At 36.5% G+C, this 18,392-nt stretch overlaps 1 protein-coding gene across 1 annotated transcript in view; it reads left to right on the forward strand.

Annotated features, from left to right (window-relative positions):
- The window catches only part of LOC121371616 (alpha-mannosidase 2C1-like), a 61,100-nt gene extending 53,003 nt beyond the window's left edge, over positions 1–8,097 (forward strand). The window contains exons 30-31 of the mRNA XM_041497632.1: positions 2,965–3,068; positions 6,527–8,097. Of these exons, the coding sequence (XP_041353566.1) occupies positions 2,965–3,068; positions 6,527–6,653 (231 nt within the window). The 3' untranslated portion in view covers positions 6,654–8,097. The remainder of the gene's footprint in view (positions 1–2,964; positions 3,069–6,526) is intronic.
- The last annotated feature ends 10,295 nt before the right edge of the window (positions 8,098–18,392 follow it).

Below are 18,392 nucleotides of genomic sequence, written 5' to 3' on the forward strand. Positions count from 1 at the left end.
TATTGATAACATGTTTTTTGTTGACTCGAAAGTTATAGTGTTTGTTTGTTTTATTGATAACATGTTTTCTGTTGACTCGAAAGTTACAGTGTTTGTTTGTTTTATTGATAACATGTTTTTGATATTGCATGTTACAGGTGCCTGTTTAAGTGTTCTATATACATGTATCTGCATGTCAGAGCATTTATTTCATGTTACAGGTGCCTGTTTAAGTGTTCTATATACATGTTTCTGCATGTCAGAGCTTTTATTTCATCTGGTTTTTGTTGTAAACATGTTACAGGTGCCTGTTTAAGTGTTCTATATACATGTATCTGCATGTCAGAGCTTTTATTTCATCTGGTTTTTGTTGTAAACATGTTACAGGTGCCTGTTTAAGTGTTCTATATACATGTATCTGCATGTCAGAGCTTTTATTTCATCTGGTTTTTGTTGTAAACATGTTACAGGTGCCTGTTTAAGTGTTCTATATACATGTATCTGCATGTCAGAGCATTTATTTCATCTGGTTTTTGTTGTAAACATGTTACAGGTGCCTGTTTAAGTGTTCTATATACATGTATCTGCATGTCAGAGCTTTTATTTCATCTGGTTTTTGTTGTAAACATGTTACAGGTGCCTGTTTAAGTGTTCTATATACATGTATCTGCATGTCAGAGCATTTATTTCATCTGGTTTTTGTTGTAAACATGTTACAGGTGCCTGTTTAAGTGTTCTATATACATGTATCTGCATGTCAGAGCTTTTATTTCATCTGGTTTTTGTTGTAAACATGTTACAGGTGCCTGTTTAAGTGTTCTATATACATGTATCTGCATGTCAGAGCATTTATTTCATCTGGTTTTTGTTGTAAACATGTTACAGGTGCCTGTTTAAGTGTTCTATATACATGTATCTGCATGTCAGAGCATTTATTTCATCTGGTTTTTGTTGTAAACATGTTACAGGTGCCTGTTTAAGTGTTCTATATACATGTTTCTGCATGTCAGAGCTTTTATTTCATCTGGTTTTTGTTGTAAACATGTTACAGGTGCCTGTTTAAGTGTTCTATATACATGTATCGATCTGCATGTCAGAGCTTTTATTTCATCTGGTTTTTGTTGTAAACATGTTACAGGTGCCTGTTTAAGTGTTCTATATACATGTATCGATCTGCATGTCAGAGCTTTTATTTCATCTGGTTTTTGTTGTAAATATGTAACTTCCAAATAAAGGTCACTTTGCACAACAGTCACCTGTTTATGTTTAAAGGAACATTTCAGATGCCTAGTATATATCCTTTTTATATGTATGCCTCATATTAAGGGATAGAGCCTTCACATGGATGAACGAATGAATGAATGAAAATGAATAAATGATTGATTGATTGAATATATGATTGAATGAATAATTGATTGATTGAATAAATAAATAAATAAATAAATAAATAAATAAATAAATCAGTGAGTGAGTGAGTGAGTGTGCATGCATGCATGCATTAATGAATGAATGTTTAATGACACCTTAGCATGAATAAACACATCAGCTATTGGATGTCAGACAAAGGTAAGTACATGAAATATATTGATGATCAATATCAATACAAACATTCAAATATCAATACAAATATTCAAAAGTTCCATTAAAACAGTGTAACGAGGTACCTAGAGGACATACGCTCAATCAACTGCTGATATTAAATGTGTAGCTTCAAAGAAAACAAAATCATTCCGTCAAGTGGTGCTCATTTATTGATTGAGAGGACTACAGTTTGGTGCAGATTGTTGTATTTGGGTCAAGTGTTCATCTTGAATTTAAGAAAAGCAATAATTCTTGTGTGTGATGTCACTGCCAAGACGTTCAGGGTTGATGTGGCATATACCTCTTCATTCCGATATATTGACAGTTTGATTAAATCTCAGAGTAAGTCACGATTCACGAAATTGAATTTGATTTAGTGTCATACCACTTTTTTATCATTAAGTGGCAGTCAATTTGTTATGTTCTAGAGAAGTGGGTTCAAACTTAACGTTCATTTAACAATTGAATGTGATCATTTTTGATGTTCATGAAAGTATGAACCAAAGAACCATTTTACATGCACACTATATGAATAGCTTAGTGCTTTGGCATAAGTGTGTAAAGTAGTTCTGTGTTTCATAATTGATGAAAATAAATAATTACCACTTTCAGTTTTTATAATTCCAAGTGTATAACTGTTACATCAAGATCAAATACAATAGTCAGTCTTTTCCCCAGAAATTGATACATAGTACAAGGGGAATTCCCCATTCTACAGAACAGCCTTTTCCAGCAGTAGCCAAATATGAGAGCTCTGAATTCTCACATTTGTATGAAAACAACTTTAAAAGAGATCTCTGCATGTTGTTTCAATAAACAGTAACCTTTAGTCATTTGACATGAACATAAAATAAACAGTTATTGTATTAATTTAAATAAAGAAAATAATGGAAATTATCTACATTTTGTATTTAGTTTAAGAATTGCCAAAAGTTGTGCAAAACTGAGTTAAAGTTAAAGTTTGTTTTAATGACACCACTAAAGCACATTGATTTATTTATCATTGACTATTGGATGTCAAATATTTTGTAATTTTAACATAACATATAATCTTAGAGAGGAAACCCACTACATTTTTTTCCCATTAGCAGCAATTGATCTTTTATATGCACCATGCCACAGACAGAATAGCACATGCCACAGGCTTTCATGTACCAGTCGTGGTGCACTGATTGGAATGAGAAATGGCCCAATGGGCCCAGCAACAGTGGTCGATCCTAGACAGACTGTGCATCAAGGGAGTGTAATGCATTTATGAACATATGATTTTTTAAATCACATATCTTTTAGACCAGTCCTTGCTTTTATAACAAAATAGTATTGGAATGATATTTGACATGACATTCTTAGAGCTAGTTTTGTACATTGAGATGATGTCATTTGAGCGTGTCTGTTTTATTTCAGGCGGAGAGAGTTGAGCGAGCTATGATTTTGAGACTTTATGAAGCATTTGGTGGAAAAACTTCAGTGACACTAACTCTCAACCTGCCTGTTAAAAATGTCAAAAGGTTTGTTACAGAGCTACAAAATGTCATACACACACAATCTACAATACACAGACTATGGACTGAATGACAGTTTGAAATATATTGGACATAAACTGAAAAAAAAGTATACTGATCAGTGTTTAGAAACAGTAAAAACAACACAAACACAAGTTGATGCAAGTTTTGTATTTTTAAAGTATAATCATTTGGCGAAATATGAACACTGCATACACTAACTGACATTTCTGATGGTGGGCTGAAATTAGTTAATTATTCATTTTTTTTAAAAGTAATCCAAATTAATCATGTTAAGTGAACAAAACACTGAAGTTAATTCTTCAGTCATAAAAAGTAAATTATTTCTGTTCATTGTTGTATCTTCATAACCTGGTAAATGATTTGTATCTTGGAGGAAATAGTTCATGTGTGGTCTAAAGTTATGTAGTAGTGTAGGTATAAAGTGCTCCTACTGGCAGTACCTAATAGGGAATTTCCCTATTAGCTCAGTTGGTAAAGCACTGAACTTTTGTACTGTAGAGTCCGTGGTTCAAATCCCCTCAGGGGAGATTGATTTTTATTCTGTTACATATGGAGACGACGTAGGGACTGGGTGTGTTCTTAACACAAGGATACAATTATAACCCAGTCAGGACCCATAACAATTCAACTGTCCGTGGCCCACAGCTCCGGGACGTAGTTTCACTTGAGGGGGGAGTATGTAGTAGTGTTGGTATAAAATGCTCCTACTGGCAGTAGCTAGTGGGAATTTCCCTATTACATTGTAGCTCAGTTGGTAGAGCGCTGGACTCTCATAGTGAGAGTCTGTGGTTTGAATCCCCTCAGTTGAGGTTGATTTTTATTCTGTTACAGTTACACAACTATATTTCTGTTCTTTCGTTTATTGGATAGTAGAAGGATCATAAAACTTATGTATCATGTCACTGTTTGTGCACAATCAATATCTATGTGTTATACAGCCAAATAATGAACGAAAAGTGGAATCCTAACAAAGATCATGCTTAGTATTGGTCACATTATGTTATATTAAATGCTTTGAGAGAATTCTTGCTGGAATAAAGACAGGCAGTTGCTTAATTGAGGTACGTACAGACTTTACTTTGTTTCAATTGATACAGATTGATTTTTCTGTCATTGCGTCGTTGAAGTTTTTATCTGGCTTTGTTTTCGATGTATTGTGTCATGGATCATATAACAGCTTATTAAGAAAAGACTATTGCTGTGATGACGGTTAAAGAGTTAATCCTGTCTGAAGTCGTGTAGCTGATACATCTGACATCTGTAAGCTTGAGCTCCAGTTAAAACATCGCCAGAATTACATCTTCAAACTGATGCTGACAGTGCATTGTCTGGTGGTTTAGCATTACGTTCTTTCTTGTGTAGCAGAAATAGCTTTTGTATTTTTTTGATTGGCTTAAGACAGGCTGGTTTCATCAGTTTCATTAAAACTACATTCCTTGGAATATTTTTATTATTTAAGCATATAGAACAGAAAATCCAATTACGTTTGGTGCATATATGACGCCGCACTCCGCATTGGTTTCACTACGCTGGCTTATTCAGGTCAAAAACAAAGCCAGTATTTTGAAAGTGGGACACTTTTGATGGGCTCGTACCGATCTCGGTTTTCATTGGCTTATCACAAGTATAGAATTCCCCAACAAGAGATCACGTGAGATTTTTCAATTTTTCAACAAATTTAACTGTCTTGATTGAGGGGTCGTCTCATATCTCCAAAACATATTTATATCCATAGAGGTATGGTACAACGCCTTTCCAGGGGTCGGTGAGTGGGGGATTTGCCTTAAATTTTTTACAGTGGCCAGCTTTTGGCATACGCGTTACATGTAAGGGGGTGTTACTAATTACGTAATGCTTAGGGGTAGAGGAAGAGGGTACTGTGTTCAATTTACGTAACATTTTTCAAGACTATATGTTATTTTCATTCATTACTTAGACCTAAAAAGGTGGGGGTTTTTAAATGCGTGGTCAGTCTAGGATCGATCCCCATTGGCGGGTATACAAAAAGACCATGGTATGTGATAACCTGTCTGTGGGATGGTACATATAAATAATCCCTTGCTAAATAAAAATGTAGCGGGGTTCCAAGGTGCATGTGCAGTGATTTCAGCGGGGTTGGGGTTATAGACTGTGTTGAGCGAAGTTTATATGGGGCCATGCTCCCCCAAAAAATACATTTCAATTTTTTTTAAGCTTGGGCAAGTAAGGGTTTCGACCTCCAATACCCTCCCCCTGCACATGCACCCGATTCCTCTCTAAGATTATATGTCAGAATTACCAAATGTTAGACATTCAATAGCAGATTGAAGGAAGGATAGGATATGTTTAATTTAATGACGTACTCAGCACATTTTATTTACAGTTGTATGTGGTCGGATGATTATTAAATCAATATGCATTATCTTTGATGTCATTAAACAATCCCCCCCCCCCCCCCCCAATTTTACCCTTTCCAAAAGAAATAATATTTATTTGAATTTGTCGATTTTAACACGTAAAAAATTAAGAAGTGTAAACGTTCATTGTTTACTTTAGTATATTTTATTTTAAAAATTATATACATGATTAATGTGTTACTAGTATACAAACTAAACGTTGAAAGTTTTACTAACACTTTATAAAATATCAATTCTGAAATAGGAAGGTACGACTGTCTCAAATATGTTGTCAAGATCAAACCGGTTTTAACGAAAGACTCTAGTACCGTATACTCAACCGAACGTTCTTCGTACAGCGCAAGATTTCTCTTTTAATTTTTTGAGACGAACCCTACAATTTGAAATCAACAAACGCACGTGTTAACTGAAACTGACAACAGGCTGTCGTTTGTGCTTTGCCGAGCTATGGCGGCACAGGTGACGAATCATGTGTATACGTTTGACGATATCCGTTCATAGCGAACACACACGACTTTTTTAAAAGTGCATTTGAGCTTGTATTTCACATTTGTACATGATGTTATAATATGGTAACCAGAGAATGTAACTTTAATTTTGTATGTCAGTGTGATTTTTGTTTTCTTTTGCAGTACCATAGTTTAAGTTAAAGTTTGTATAACTTTCTTTTCTTTGCTTTTTTATTTATGAATAAAATTAAAACATTTTTTTGTTTATATATTATTAAATTTATTTAGTATAATTATGTGTTATTTTATTTTATTGTGTTCCATTCTATTATTCTGTGCTCTTCTGTTCTCTTCTGTTCTATTATTCTGCTGTATTCTGTATTGTTCTATTCTATTCTGTTCTGTTAATTCTGTTCTATTCTATTCTAATACAATTTATATTCTATTCTGTTGTATTCTGCTCTGTTCTATTCTGTTCTATTCAGTAATGCTTAAAAGCTTGAATTCTTATTTAGGGCTATATAAAACAATTATCTCTAAAATACTTCATAAAAATTGTGTGAGACCATCATAAGACAGGTGTATTTTGTTTCAGGTGTACAGGACTGGAAGATGTTCTGGCTGATGATGATGACTCGCTGCTGTTTACACCTGGTCAACCCGCCACTGTCTGTCTGACCCTCCGGCCATTCCAGATTGTCTCTCTTATTGCTTGGTTTTAGTCAGTGGCATTGATATAGCAGTGTCAGTACAGACTGCCTGATATGATCTTTTACAAATATGTTATGTATTGTTAAAGGATTTGCCAAAATAGGCATAAAACTAAGTCCAAAAATGTATATGAAAGGGACAAATACAAAATACATAAGTGCAAACAGAGTGTCATTAAAATGTGAAAAGAAAATGTTTTAATGAAAAGGTCAAAAGTAATAACAAACAACCTGTAAAATACCTTTAAGGTGAATGAAGGAAGTTATTTTTTATTAAAGCATGATTATAAAAGAATATCAAACCTATATTTATATAATTATATATATAAATACATTTTCTACTGCTATTTTTTCTTTATATTTGTACATTCTTCTTGGGGTTTAGTAATATTTATTATTTTGTATGTGTTTAACACTGATCATGAGTGCATATGGTATAGTATTGTTATGATTATTTTGTAAAACAATATTTTGAACTCTGTCTTACACAGAGGTATGACATTCAACCAGATATGTCTGTTTTTCATGAATGTATTGTACATGTATTGACATCTGTGATGTTTATATTAACATTTGTACACTTTCTGTTTATTTCAAGATGATTTGTGATTTTTATATAGATGTTTAATATATCTCTTGACCCAATTTGTATTTGACATGTTTAAGACATGCAGGTGTGCATACAGGGTTTCTTGGATGCACACCCTAAGCTTTGACTTGCCCCTAAAATTTAATATTTAATGCATTGAATTGATATCATTTTGGTAGGGGAGATATATTGATAATCTAGTTAGTTCTGGGGACAATTAATTGTATATAATGTCTGTTAGTGTCCTTTGGTGCCATTTTCTAAAGTTGCACCCCCACTGTAGAAAATTATATATCTGCCCTTGGCATGCTAAATATGATAACTATATGTGGAGAACTTGCTATTACAAACACAATCTTTGTGTTCTTTGTCAACTTACATCACAGCAGAACATTCCACAACACTCTATTTTATAGTATCGTTGTTGTGCAAACTGTTTTGTAAGTAATGACACTATGAACAAATATTCAGCAATACCTACTATCTGGGCAAAGGTTCATTCAAGACATTAGACTATCATTCCATGAATAGTGTAACAATGGATTTTTAGTATTAACCAGTGGGTGAAAATCATGTGATCAATTAATTCTCAGTTAAATATGTGAATGTGCTGAATTATTAATATGGATTAAACAGATTCATATAAAGTGCTATTTGATTTGGGTTGCTGACATAGTCTTTCCATTCCATGAATATTATAAGAATGGATTTTCAGCATTAACCCAGTGCGTGACAATCATGTGATCAAAGTAAAGTTTGTTTTATTTAACGACACCACTAGAGCACATTGATTTTTTTATCTTATTATTGGCTATTGGACGTCAAACATATGGTCATTCTGACACTATTTTTTTAGAGGAAACCCGCTGTCGCCACATAGGCTACTCTTTATGACAAGCAGCAAGGGATCTTTTATTTGCTCTTCCCACAAGCAGGATAGCACAAACCATGGCCTTTGTTGAACCAGTTATGGATCACTTATCGGTGCAAGTGGTTTACACCTACCCATTGAGCGTTGCAGAGCACTCACTCAGGGTTTGGAGTCGGTATCTGGATAAAAAATACCATGCCTCGACTGGGATCCGAACCCAGTACCTACCAGCCTGTAGACCAATGGCCTAACCACGATGCCACCGAGGCCGGTATCATGTGATCACTTCTCAGTTAAATATGTGGATGTGCTGAATTATTAATATGAATTAAACAGATTAATATAATATGATATTTGTATATGTAATGACATCATTTGTAATATTTCTTGCAAGCAGCAAGTCATGCACATTTTTATGGGTTATCAAAAGGAGTTGGACTTGTATAATAATCTCAGCCCTGCTTATAAAACTGTGAGAGGTGAAAAGTAACTAATGAGATATTTTAATGAATGAATTAACTCCAATAGAGTGTAGACTAAAATCTCTAATGACCTTACACGCATACATTAGAGTCTCAGACTTTGTTTGAGTCTTGATCCTAGACTAAACATTTTATAAGCACCAGGCCTATACTGTGTTTATAAATTCATTACCCGGGAAGGGAGATATCTCATTAGTTCCTGGCCTCTGATAACTGATTGACTGCACAAACCATGCTTGGATTTTTAAATTTTATTTAGTATTGTTCCTTGCAAGGGAAAGTCCAGTGCCATAGAAAGTACATGTATGTTGTAATAAATTGACTATTGTACTCGTCCCAATAAAAAAGAGTTTGTTTCGAGCTGCACATTACTTATAAGAAAAATGGACTTGGAAATGGAATGTCAGAAGAATAAAATTAAAGAGGTGCATATTTTTTAAGCTGTGAAGTAACTAATTATTGGAGAACATTGTTTAAGACATTTATAGTACAGCAACATTGCGATAATTCTACCAGTTGTATGCTCGCTAAGCTATGAACTTATAGTTATTGGAGAACATTGTCATAGACAATTACAGTACGCAACATGGCGATAATGCTACCAGGTGTATGCTCGTTAAGCTATGAACTTATAATTATTGAAGAACATTGTCATAGACAATTACAGTACGCAACATGGCGATAATGCTACCAGGTGTATGCTCGTTAAGCTATGAACTTATAATTATTGGAGAACATTGTCATAAACAATTACAGTACGCAACATGGCGATAATGCTACCAGGTGTATGCTCGTTAAGCTATGAACTTATAATTATTGAAGAACATTGTCATAGACAATTACAGTACGCAACATGGCGATAATGCTACCAGGTGTATGCTCGTTAAGCTATGAACTTATAATTATTGGAGAACATTGTCATAGACAATTACAGTACGCAACATGGAGATAATGCGTCACATAATGCAGTGTTTTTAGTAATCATGTGTCTGACACATTAATTTATTAATACATTATCAGTATGACCTACACAGTGTTGCTTTAATAGTTTGTATTAATATTATTTATATTATAATTTGGTTGCTACCGTAACAAAAACAGCAGCTGAACTTCGCAACAACAACAAAAGAAACCTTTCAAAATAGTTGTGCTTTATAAAATATTTTCTGAGAAATAATATGGGTATATGGTTGTTTACTATTTGTTACGTTTTCGCTATCTTTACTCCTTTTTTTATGTTGCTTTATGATGAAATAAATGTTTAGATGTCTGTTATGTACGTTTGTCATCACTTGGAAGTATTTGTAATCCAGACAATTACCGATGACTAAAACAATACACTGGTGCATGTAGGGTGCTAATTATAATTCATCTCAAGTCAAAACTGGCGACAAAAACTGAATTTGCTTAGAATTATTATTACCCGCGAGGCTTAACTTGATGAAGGATTTAAATATTTATTACACATGGGCAATTATCATTGTGCCATCCTGTTGACGCTGAATTGTGGTATGGTGTCCTGCTTACGAATAATAGCGTCACTTAGTAGACAGTTGATACACCAGGTGGCGCTGTAGTTGCGGGATTGTAACTTTGTGTTAGAGATCTCTCAACTGAGGTGCGATGGATTATGGGATTGATTGCCCTTGGTGGGCGCATCCTATTTTTATCCTGTCCAGACCAACGTCTAGTGACAAGTATATTAATGGCTGTAGTTTGTTCATTATAGCAATCTGTAATGTCATCCCAAATATATTCAATCCTTGGCGATATTAAGATGTCTGTGGCGACACCAGGGGTTGCGACAGTGCAATCCTGTTTGTGGCTAAGTACTTATTAAAGACCTGTTATTTGGTAGCAGCAGCATGTGTTATATACAGTGAAACTCCTCTAAACCCATGGGACCAAGAAAAACAAGGTTCGGTTTTAAGGGGTAGCCTGTTTAGAAAGGTTTTGTTTTACTAATACTTAAGGGATCGTGAAAAAAATGTCTTGGTAGTTTTTTTTTAGGGAATTCTGGTTTACAGAGAGCCCGGATTTGAGGGGTTCCACTGTTGTAGCTGCTGGTTTTCTCTTACACTAGCCAAATGTCAAAGGAACCATATATTAGACGCCAAGTAGCTATAGTTTAAAATATGCTGAGATGTTAATATCCTTACTCCGAATAGTATAATCAGAATGGCGAGTGCTCACAAGAAATTTAATGTGCATGCTTATTTTTTCTTGAACGTCCAAAACACGACTAATTTGAACCCAAATTGAGTACTAGTGTACTGTTCGATCCATTGGGAGTTTGGAAGCCACATGCATTGCCTAAAACTCTCGGCCGATTACTCCCTTTCTGGTTAAGTGTTCGGTAATACCCATGTGTAGGAACTCAATCTGATTGAATCTGAACTACAAAACCGCAGCACATGATCGAGGTCGTATCTCCGCACAATACAGAGTCGAATGAGCATTTAGAAAAATGGTGGATGATTCCATAGGACAGCCATTTCCGAGGGGATTCTATATTGGAAATTCCATCCCTCGTGGATCGCCCACAAAGAGGACTGCCATTTTCAGACTAGTTGACTAAATCAAAACTAGCACCGGACAGAGCCCATTAGAATAAGTACAGCTGTGATGACCTTCATTCATGAATCACTATCACTGCGAAAGGTGAGCATATCCTGCCCCACCGGTGGCACGCGTACCGTGTACTGCCATCACAGATGTCAAGTCTGTCACTTTTATCTACAACGATGGAACAAAATAAGTGTGAAAGAGTTGACCAGAGATAACAAAAAAACAAAAAAACATGGATAAGTTCAAAATATGAAATAGCATCAGCCATCATTTTGATCAGTGATGCATCGTTTTTAGTAGATATAACCCCAGATTGGGGGGGAACTAGATTTCATCAAACCATTGTCCTGAACAAACTTGCTGAAAATACTCTTGTCGGAAACACAGATACAATAGCAACAAACTTAGGACAGCCTATTTTAAGCCCAGTTATGTTCAATTAATGGTCCGGTGCACGAGAGGTTTTAGGCAAACCTTGCTAGAATTGTAACGTTTAACATGTATGCTAATATATGTAAATACAATGTCACAATATTCGCACTGCTATGGACTTCAGTGCAAACCACTCGATAAATTTGCTTCTCTTTGCCTAGTGGGGCAAGCTGTAGCTCAGAACTGATGTCCTCGCCTGAAGTGTAATATGTCATGCTATAAGAGTCGATCGCTTGAGGAATTCCCGCCAGGTTTTGTTTCCAACCAGTGTGACACAACTAGTATATCAAAAGGCTTTGGTATATGCTGTTCTGTCTGTTCAAAATACCCCTAACAAGATATCATTTGCTCCCATTTGGTAGCGGCAGAGGGTTTCCTCTCTAGACCAAATGTATTAATCATGTTAAAATGTACTGGCGTGTCGTTAAGTAGATAGTCCTTTCTTAGTGATTCTCATTAATATTTCTTTATCAAAGAGATCGGTTCATCCGATACGGCGTCAGTTTAAAAACTAGACGTAGAGCGCTCGCCTGAGGTGCTTGCGTTGTAGGATGAAACCACTTCGGTGGTCTTATTCTCTGATTAGGGTGTTTCCCCGTCCCAACTAGTGCATCACGACTGGTATATTTGTGTGATGTCCTGTCTCTGGGAAAGTGCATATAAAAGATACCTTACCACTAATGGAGAAATGTAGCGGTTTTCCATTAAGACTACAAGTCACAAATCACCAAATGTTTGACATCCAATAGTGGATGATTATTAAATCGATGTGCTCTCGTTAAATAAAACAAACTTTAAAAAAATCTAAATCATTGAAATCGAGAACCACTTTTAAAGCTCTATACTCATATTTGTAAAATGGTACTCATATCTAAACCTCGGTGGTGTCGTCGTACATACGGCTGGTAGGTTCAGGGTTCGCAGCCCGGTACCAGCTCCCACCAAGAGCGAGTTTTAACGACTCAATGGGTAGGTGTAAAACAACTACATCCTTTTCTCTGACACCAACCACTAACAATAACCCACTGTCCTGGACAGACAACCCTGATAGCTGAGGGGTGTGTGTCCAGAACAGCGTGCTTGAACCTTAATTGGATATAAGCACGAAAATAAATTGAAATGAAAATTTAAAGAAAATTCTGAAACTGAATATTAAAGTTATTCTTTATCTAGATGAAAATGAAAAGCGACATTTTTTTTTTCTTTCTACTATCGTAATTGATCAACCCATGAATTTGACAACACAATTATTTGAGCTATTCTCTTAAAGGTCGAGAGTAGGCGGGGTTTTTGTTTGTTTTTTCAAATAGTCTATTTATTTTTCATGTTTTGCATTTTTGGTGCAACATGTAATCTGTACACAGAGTGCAGTCATTTGTAAAGTGCATTTTCATTTTCTATATTTACAGTCTCATATGCGTTGCTACTCTTGTCGAGTATATGTTTTGCTGGTCTCAGATCAGCGCGCGCTTCAATACCAGTGCGCCTTAATAGTATGGTCATGGTTATAGGGTTTGACGTGCACATTCAGAGCAAGCTGTTGTAGCACACGCCTATCATTGTCACAGTACAGAAAAGGGTTGGGGTGGGTGGGAGAGGGGACCGCCCACTCTAGCAGGTGCAAGGGGGGGGGGGGGGTATTTTTGGTGCTATGGAATTTTTAATGTCCCGTAGGATTAAATCAACAGGAAAAGATTGCTCAGTTTCTATGTTGGGAATTGGGCGCATTTTTTAACGGTTCGCCGAAATATAAAGGGGAGCTACGTATAGTTTTGAACTTAGTATACCGAGAGTAGCTCGTTATTGGGACCTAGCCTATCAATGGCTGTTGTTGAACGTCTCCCTAGGTTGCCCCGGTATTGGCATTTAAAAGGGTCTGTGCTCAGTAGTTTTTGGTGTTGCTTTTACTTTCCGCGATAGTTACAGCAGATAATAATAATATTGACAATATTGGGGGCAAACTCGGTCATAAAAGGTTCCTTGGCTATATAAAAAATTAGCTCGAGTCACCTTCAGCCCTTCCCTTATTGATATTGATATGTAAGTAAGCGCTAGAGGAAACGCTTTGTAATGTTTTGGCAATCGGCGACAACCAAATGGTCGCAAGCTATTGTGTCTAAAATACACATTTATTTCCTAAATCTGATGCCACAGAGCCCAGCCATGACATTAAACTTACATGTTGTTAACCAGTACCAACGTTACACGAAGAAACCCACTGCTCCTATGCAAAACGAACCTGCGCTGTACGTTCTTGTGGTGACGTATATGCGCGTCGGGTTTCTTCGTGTAGCGATGGTACTGGTTAACAACATGTAAGTTTAATGTCATGTCTGGACTCGAGAATAATCAAACTAAAGCTCCGTGGCATCAGATTTGGGAGACAAATGTGTATTTTACACACAGTAGCTTGCGACCTTTCAATTGTAGCCGATTGCAAAAGCATTACATAGAATTTACTCTAGCGCTTCCCTACATATCAATATCAACAAGGGAAGGGCTGGAGGTGACTCGAGGAAATGGAAAATGTGAAGGAAAGCATTTAGGGGGCACACAGCAAATGAGGAGGGACAATAGCAGATCAGGAATTGGGGAAAAATATACCATTATTTGTGTGCAATCCACGTTTTTCAAACAACATCCAAAAAAAAGGAAGGAACAAACAAAGCCCCAAAACAAAACAAATCGTCACCGCATCAATTCTGGAACGACATTTAAAAAAAGAAGACTTTATTATCGAGTTGTCGAGTATTTCCCTGAAGATTTAACGTAGGTGATCGACATCTAACATAAGTGTACGAATATGTCAATGTATTCGACTAAAGCGTGGAATAACCTTGGATTGTTACGCAGTTTGGTGACATGAAGGAAGAGGTTTGACACGTCCGAATCAATGCAATTCCACCAGTTCCTTCAAACATGTCTTTAACCGAGAAGCGACTTGACACACAGAACCAGGGATAGGCGTTTTGAAAGAACTCGTCTAAAATAAACAAATGGACTTCACAAAACCTGTTTTCTCCATCGATTTTCTCCATATGCCCTTCCTAATTGTCGTAACGTTATCCTTGACCTATTTGCATTTATATGAACGATTAAGACAAATACTACCAATAACCGTTGCATCGTCCCCGCAAACTCGTTCGTAACTTTAGTCGAGATGCCTCGTCACGTGCGCGTTGACAGGACAAGGATTTTCTGATCAAATGCATTCATAAACAAGAGAAACAAGTTTAACGACACCACTAGAGCACATTCATTTATTAATCATCGGATATTGGATGTCAAATATTTGGTAATTTTGACGTATAGTCTTAGAGAGGAAACCCGCTATATTTGTTTTCCATTAGTAGAAAGAGATCTTTTATATGCACAATCTCACATGCAGGATATATCGGAGCACTGGCTAGAACGAGAATAGATAGACCAAAAACCTGTTATTTTAGCTTGTTTTGATTTTTTTGAGATTATACATAAATGAGGTTTTTATATTTGTAATTATATAGAGTGATTCATTAAATACAACTGTACAAAGAAAATATATCTGCATATTTGTGATTAACTAGTTAACTAGCGAATTGGATTCCTATTAGCTAATTATATTTCCGCCAGTGCCTTCACGAATTGGTTGTTCATATGGTAGAAGTAATAGTTTTAGTATTGGCAATGGCAGAAGTAGGAGTCGAGTGGCTTACTTTTGAAAATAACACATGCTACTATATTAAATGGGAGCTGTCTTCATCCGCCCTAAAGTGCATTCTTGTTTGTGTGCGTTTAAAGACAAACATCGACATATACTTTATTTTTTATTTTGTTACAATGTTTCTCTAAGAATTGTATATAATGGATACGTGTATTCCCAAAGAGAATAACCATGGTTTCACCAATTTTATACATCCCTGCGTTTTATTTTCTGTTAACTATTTGTTTAAATAGACGATGAACTTGTTACTTGGGTTTTATGTGCCAGTCTTTTCTTTGTGCTGAGCTTGGTTATCAGAGGAGAAATCTCACTTTCTTGTCTAGACTTCTCTAATAAACGATATAATGTTAAGGTTCGGTCTCACGTAGTGGTCTGTTGTAACGATTAATACTGTTAGTGTAAATGTACAACCGATTACAGTACGTGGTGTCAATAATTTAATTGGAACACTGTCCTAGGTTATGGCTTTTAACCTGCATGATAATATATTAAGCACACAATCTCTTGGCAGAATCTCTGCCAGAAAACAATTTGAGGGCACCTAATAAAAGTAAAACAGATATATCATAAGTGTCTCTACTATGTGGTTATGGGTTTGAAATAATTTGCATTTCATGTATTTTGACAATTTTTAAACAACAATTCTTTTTCTATAGTCTTTCTTTAAAAAAAATTAAAATGTATCCAAGATTTCAGGGTACTTAATTTTACCCTTCGTATCCTCAGACAGCAGAAACCCTGTTTGGCTTCTGAACGCATGCTTGATACACAAGAAGTAAAATGAATAATAAAAACAAACAAACAAAGCAAACTGACTGTCACGGGGATCCTATAATACCCGTAACTGAATGAAATACGATTATCAAAATATCTCTCCTAACTGTATATCTATTAGATCTCTCTGTAACGGGCGGTTATACCCTAGTGGCTCGTCTAGGTATGATCAGAGATAAGATCTTATATAAAGTATGTATTATTATAGCATGTTTAGTTCACTAGAAAACACAACAAAAACACTATACACTTTGGAATCTGTATTAACCTACGCTGACAAATGTACTGCCGCAGTAGTTAATTAACAACAACAAATAATAACAACCCAGAACTGATCACTTAATTAGTTAATCTCTAGGTGTCTAGTTTACACAATATGCTAATCACTTCACCGTGACACAACACCCACACATGTGATAATTGAGAAACGCTTCCAGGGGAACTTAATTAATAAAGGAATTACAACTCTATTCCTAACTGGTTAATTTTTAATTAACCCTTAACTACTCATTCAGTAACCTTGTAACACAGAATTAATACTGGTACCTATCACAATAAAGACAATAACCTACAGTTTACCTAGGTCCTCTAGGATGACTGGTTAAGCCTTATATATATATATTAGAACAGTGAGCCTACAGTTTACTGCGTCAGATTACCGGCAGCACCGTCTAAATAATATTGGTATAATATAGTATTAACATATTTAAAGTCACATCAATCACTTCAAGGTTATACACAGAGAGCAGAAATAAAATATTTACCAGTCCGGACGGACAGCGATCCCCTGGAGCCTTCCTTATGTTTCTCTCTGATATCTCTAAAACCCTAGCTATTTATAATAAAACCCGAATATCGCCTGGGGGTACATCGCGGCACTGAATACCTACAAGTGATATTTCCACAGCGACCAAGACGGGAATTTTCCTTAGATGGCCAGACTTGCTGACGCCTAGTTCGCCAGCATTACCCCGAACGTACCGAACTAGTGGAGGTATTACGTAACTACTGGCCACATGGCCTCCGCATCTGGTCTGGGTGTGTATTAGAAAGAGCTCGACGACGGTCGCGCGGAGGTATTACATAACAAAGTGCCCACCTGGTCTTAAGTGCATATTGGAACTGCACACGGCCCTCTAAAACAATTAATATCGCCACAGGCGAAAACAAAATTAAGAGCATGTTCCGTCACACACACCCACCTCAAAAAGGATATTTCCACTACTCTAGGAATAGGGAAATATACTACATTAAAACAAAAGGTGCGTTAACCGACGCATCCTGGCATTTATAACACATAGTAATAAGGTGACTACCAGTAATCATACTGAGTCTCTGAGTCCCTGGTATACAATAAAATATATAAAAACAAAACAGAAATCAAGAATGTCAACACATTATCATACCGTTCAACTTCGGGACAGGGCATCAGCGATTACATTGGATGTGCCCTTGATATATTCAGTGGTAATTGGGAATTCCTGCAGAAGAAGACTCCATCTCAAACTCTCTGGATGGAGGCTTTCATTAGGATGGTCCAGTCCGTCTTCGTCTTCTTGGAACAGCACAGCTCCAGCTCCCACGTCACTAGCACCCACAGCTAGCTTGAAAGGCATTCGGTAGTCTGGTGCTGCCATCACGAGGAGACGAGGAGCGCATCTGTTTGAGACGGTTGAATGACTTCTCGCATTCATCTGACCACTGGAACTTCGTTTCCTTCTTTTTCAGTGTCGCACGTTTTCCAGGTTTTCTCCGATAGGCATGCTGTCGAATCGGTGTAGCGTTGGGCTCCAAGCGCACATCCTGGCTTAAGGTATTGATAACCGTTGGAAGGTCCTGACAAATGGAAACATTGTCTTGTATCAACGTAGTCAACTTTGCTCGCTGGGGGCTCAAGTCTGCTAGAATCTGGCTGTTGGTTAATTTGATCTCTGCAGTCTTGACGTCATTACAGGAAATTGAGTGACTCTCAATTTGGACAGGTAATTCTGGAACTATCGGCAGTCTGTCAAAATAACCTTTTAGCAAATTGATGTGACAATACCTTCTTTTCCTAACCCTATCTGGAGTGTTTATCACATACCCTGTCTCATTAACCCGTTTGTGCACAACATAGGGACCGAAATACCTGTTCTGTAATGAACCCCGTTTAATGGGAAGGTACAGCAGCACCTTATCCCCTGGTTTAAATTCCCGACTCCTAGCCTTCCTATCAAACACTGATTTTATTTTGCTCTGAGCATAGCTCAGATGCTTCCTAGCTAGTTCGGTCGCCTGCAACCTCCTATCTCTAACTCTCTTATTCATTAATACTCTCTCAGTTAACAATGTA

The sequence above is a fragment of the Gigantopelta aegis genome, chromosome 4, assembly GCF_016097555.1.
Source record: "Gigantopelta aegis isolate Gae_Host chromosome 4, Gae_host_genome, whole genome shotgun sequence".
NCBI classification, from domain to species: Eukaryota; Metazoa; Mollusca; class Gastropoda; order Neomphalida; family Peltospiridae; genus Gigantopelta; species Gigantopelta aegis.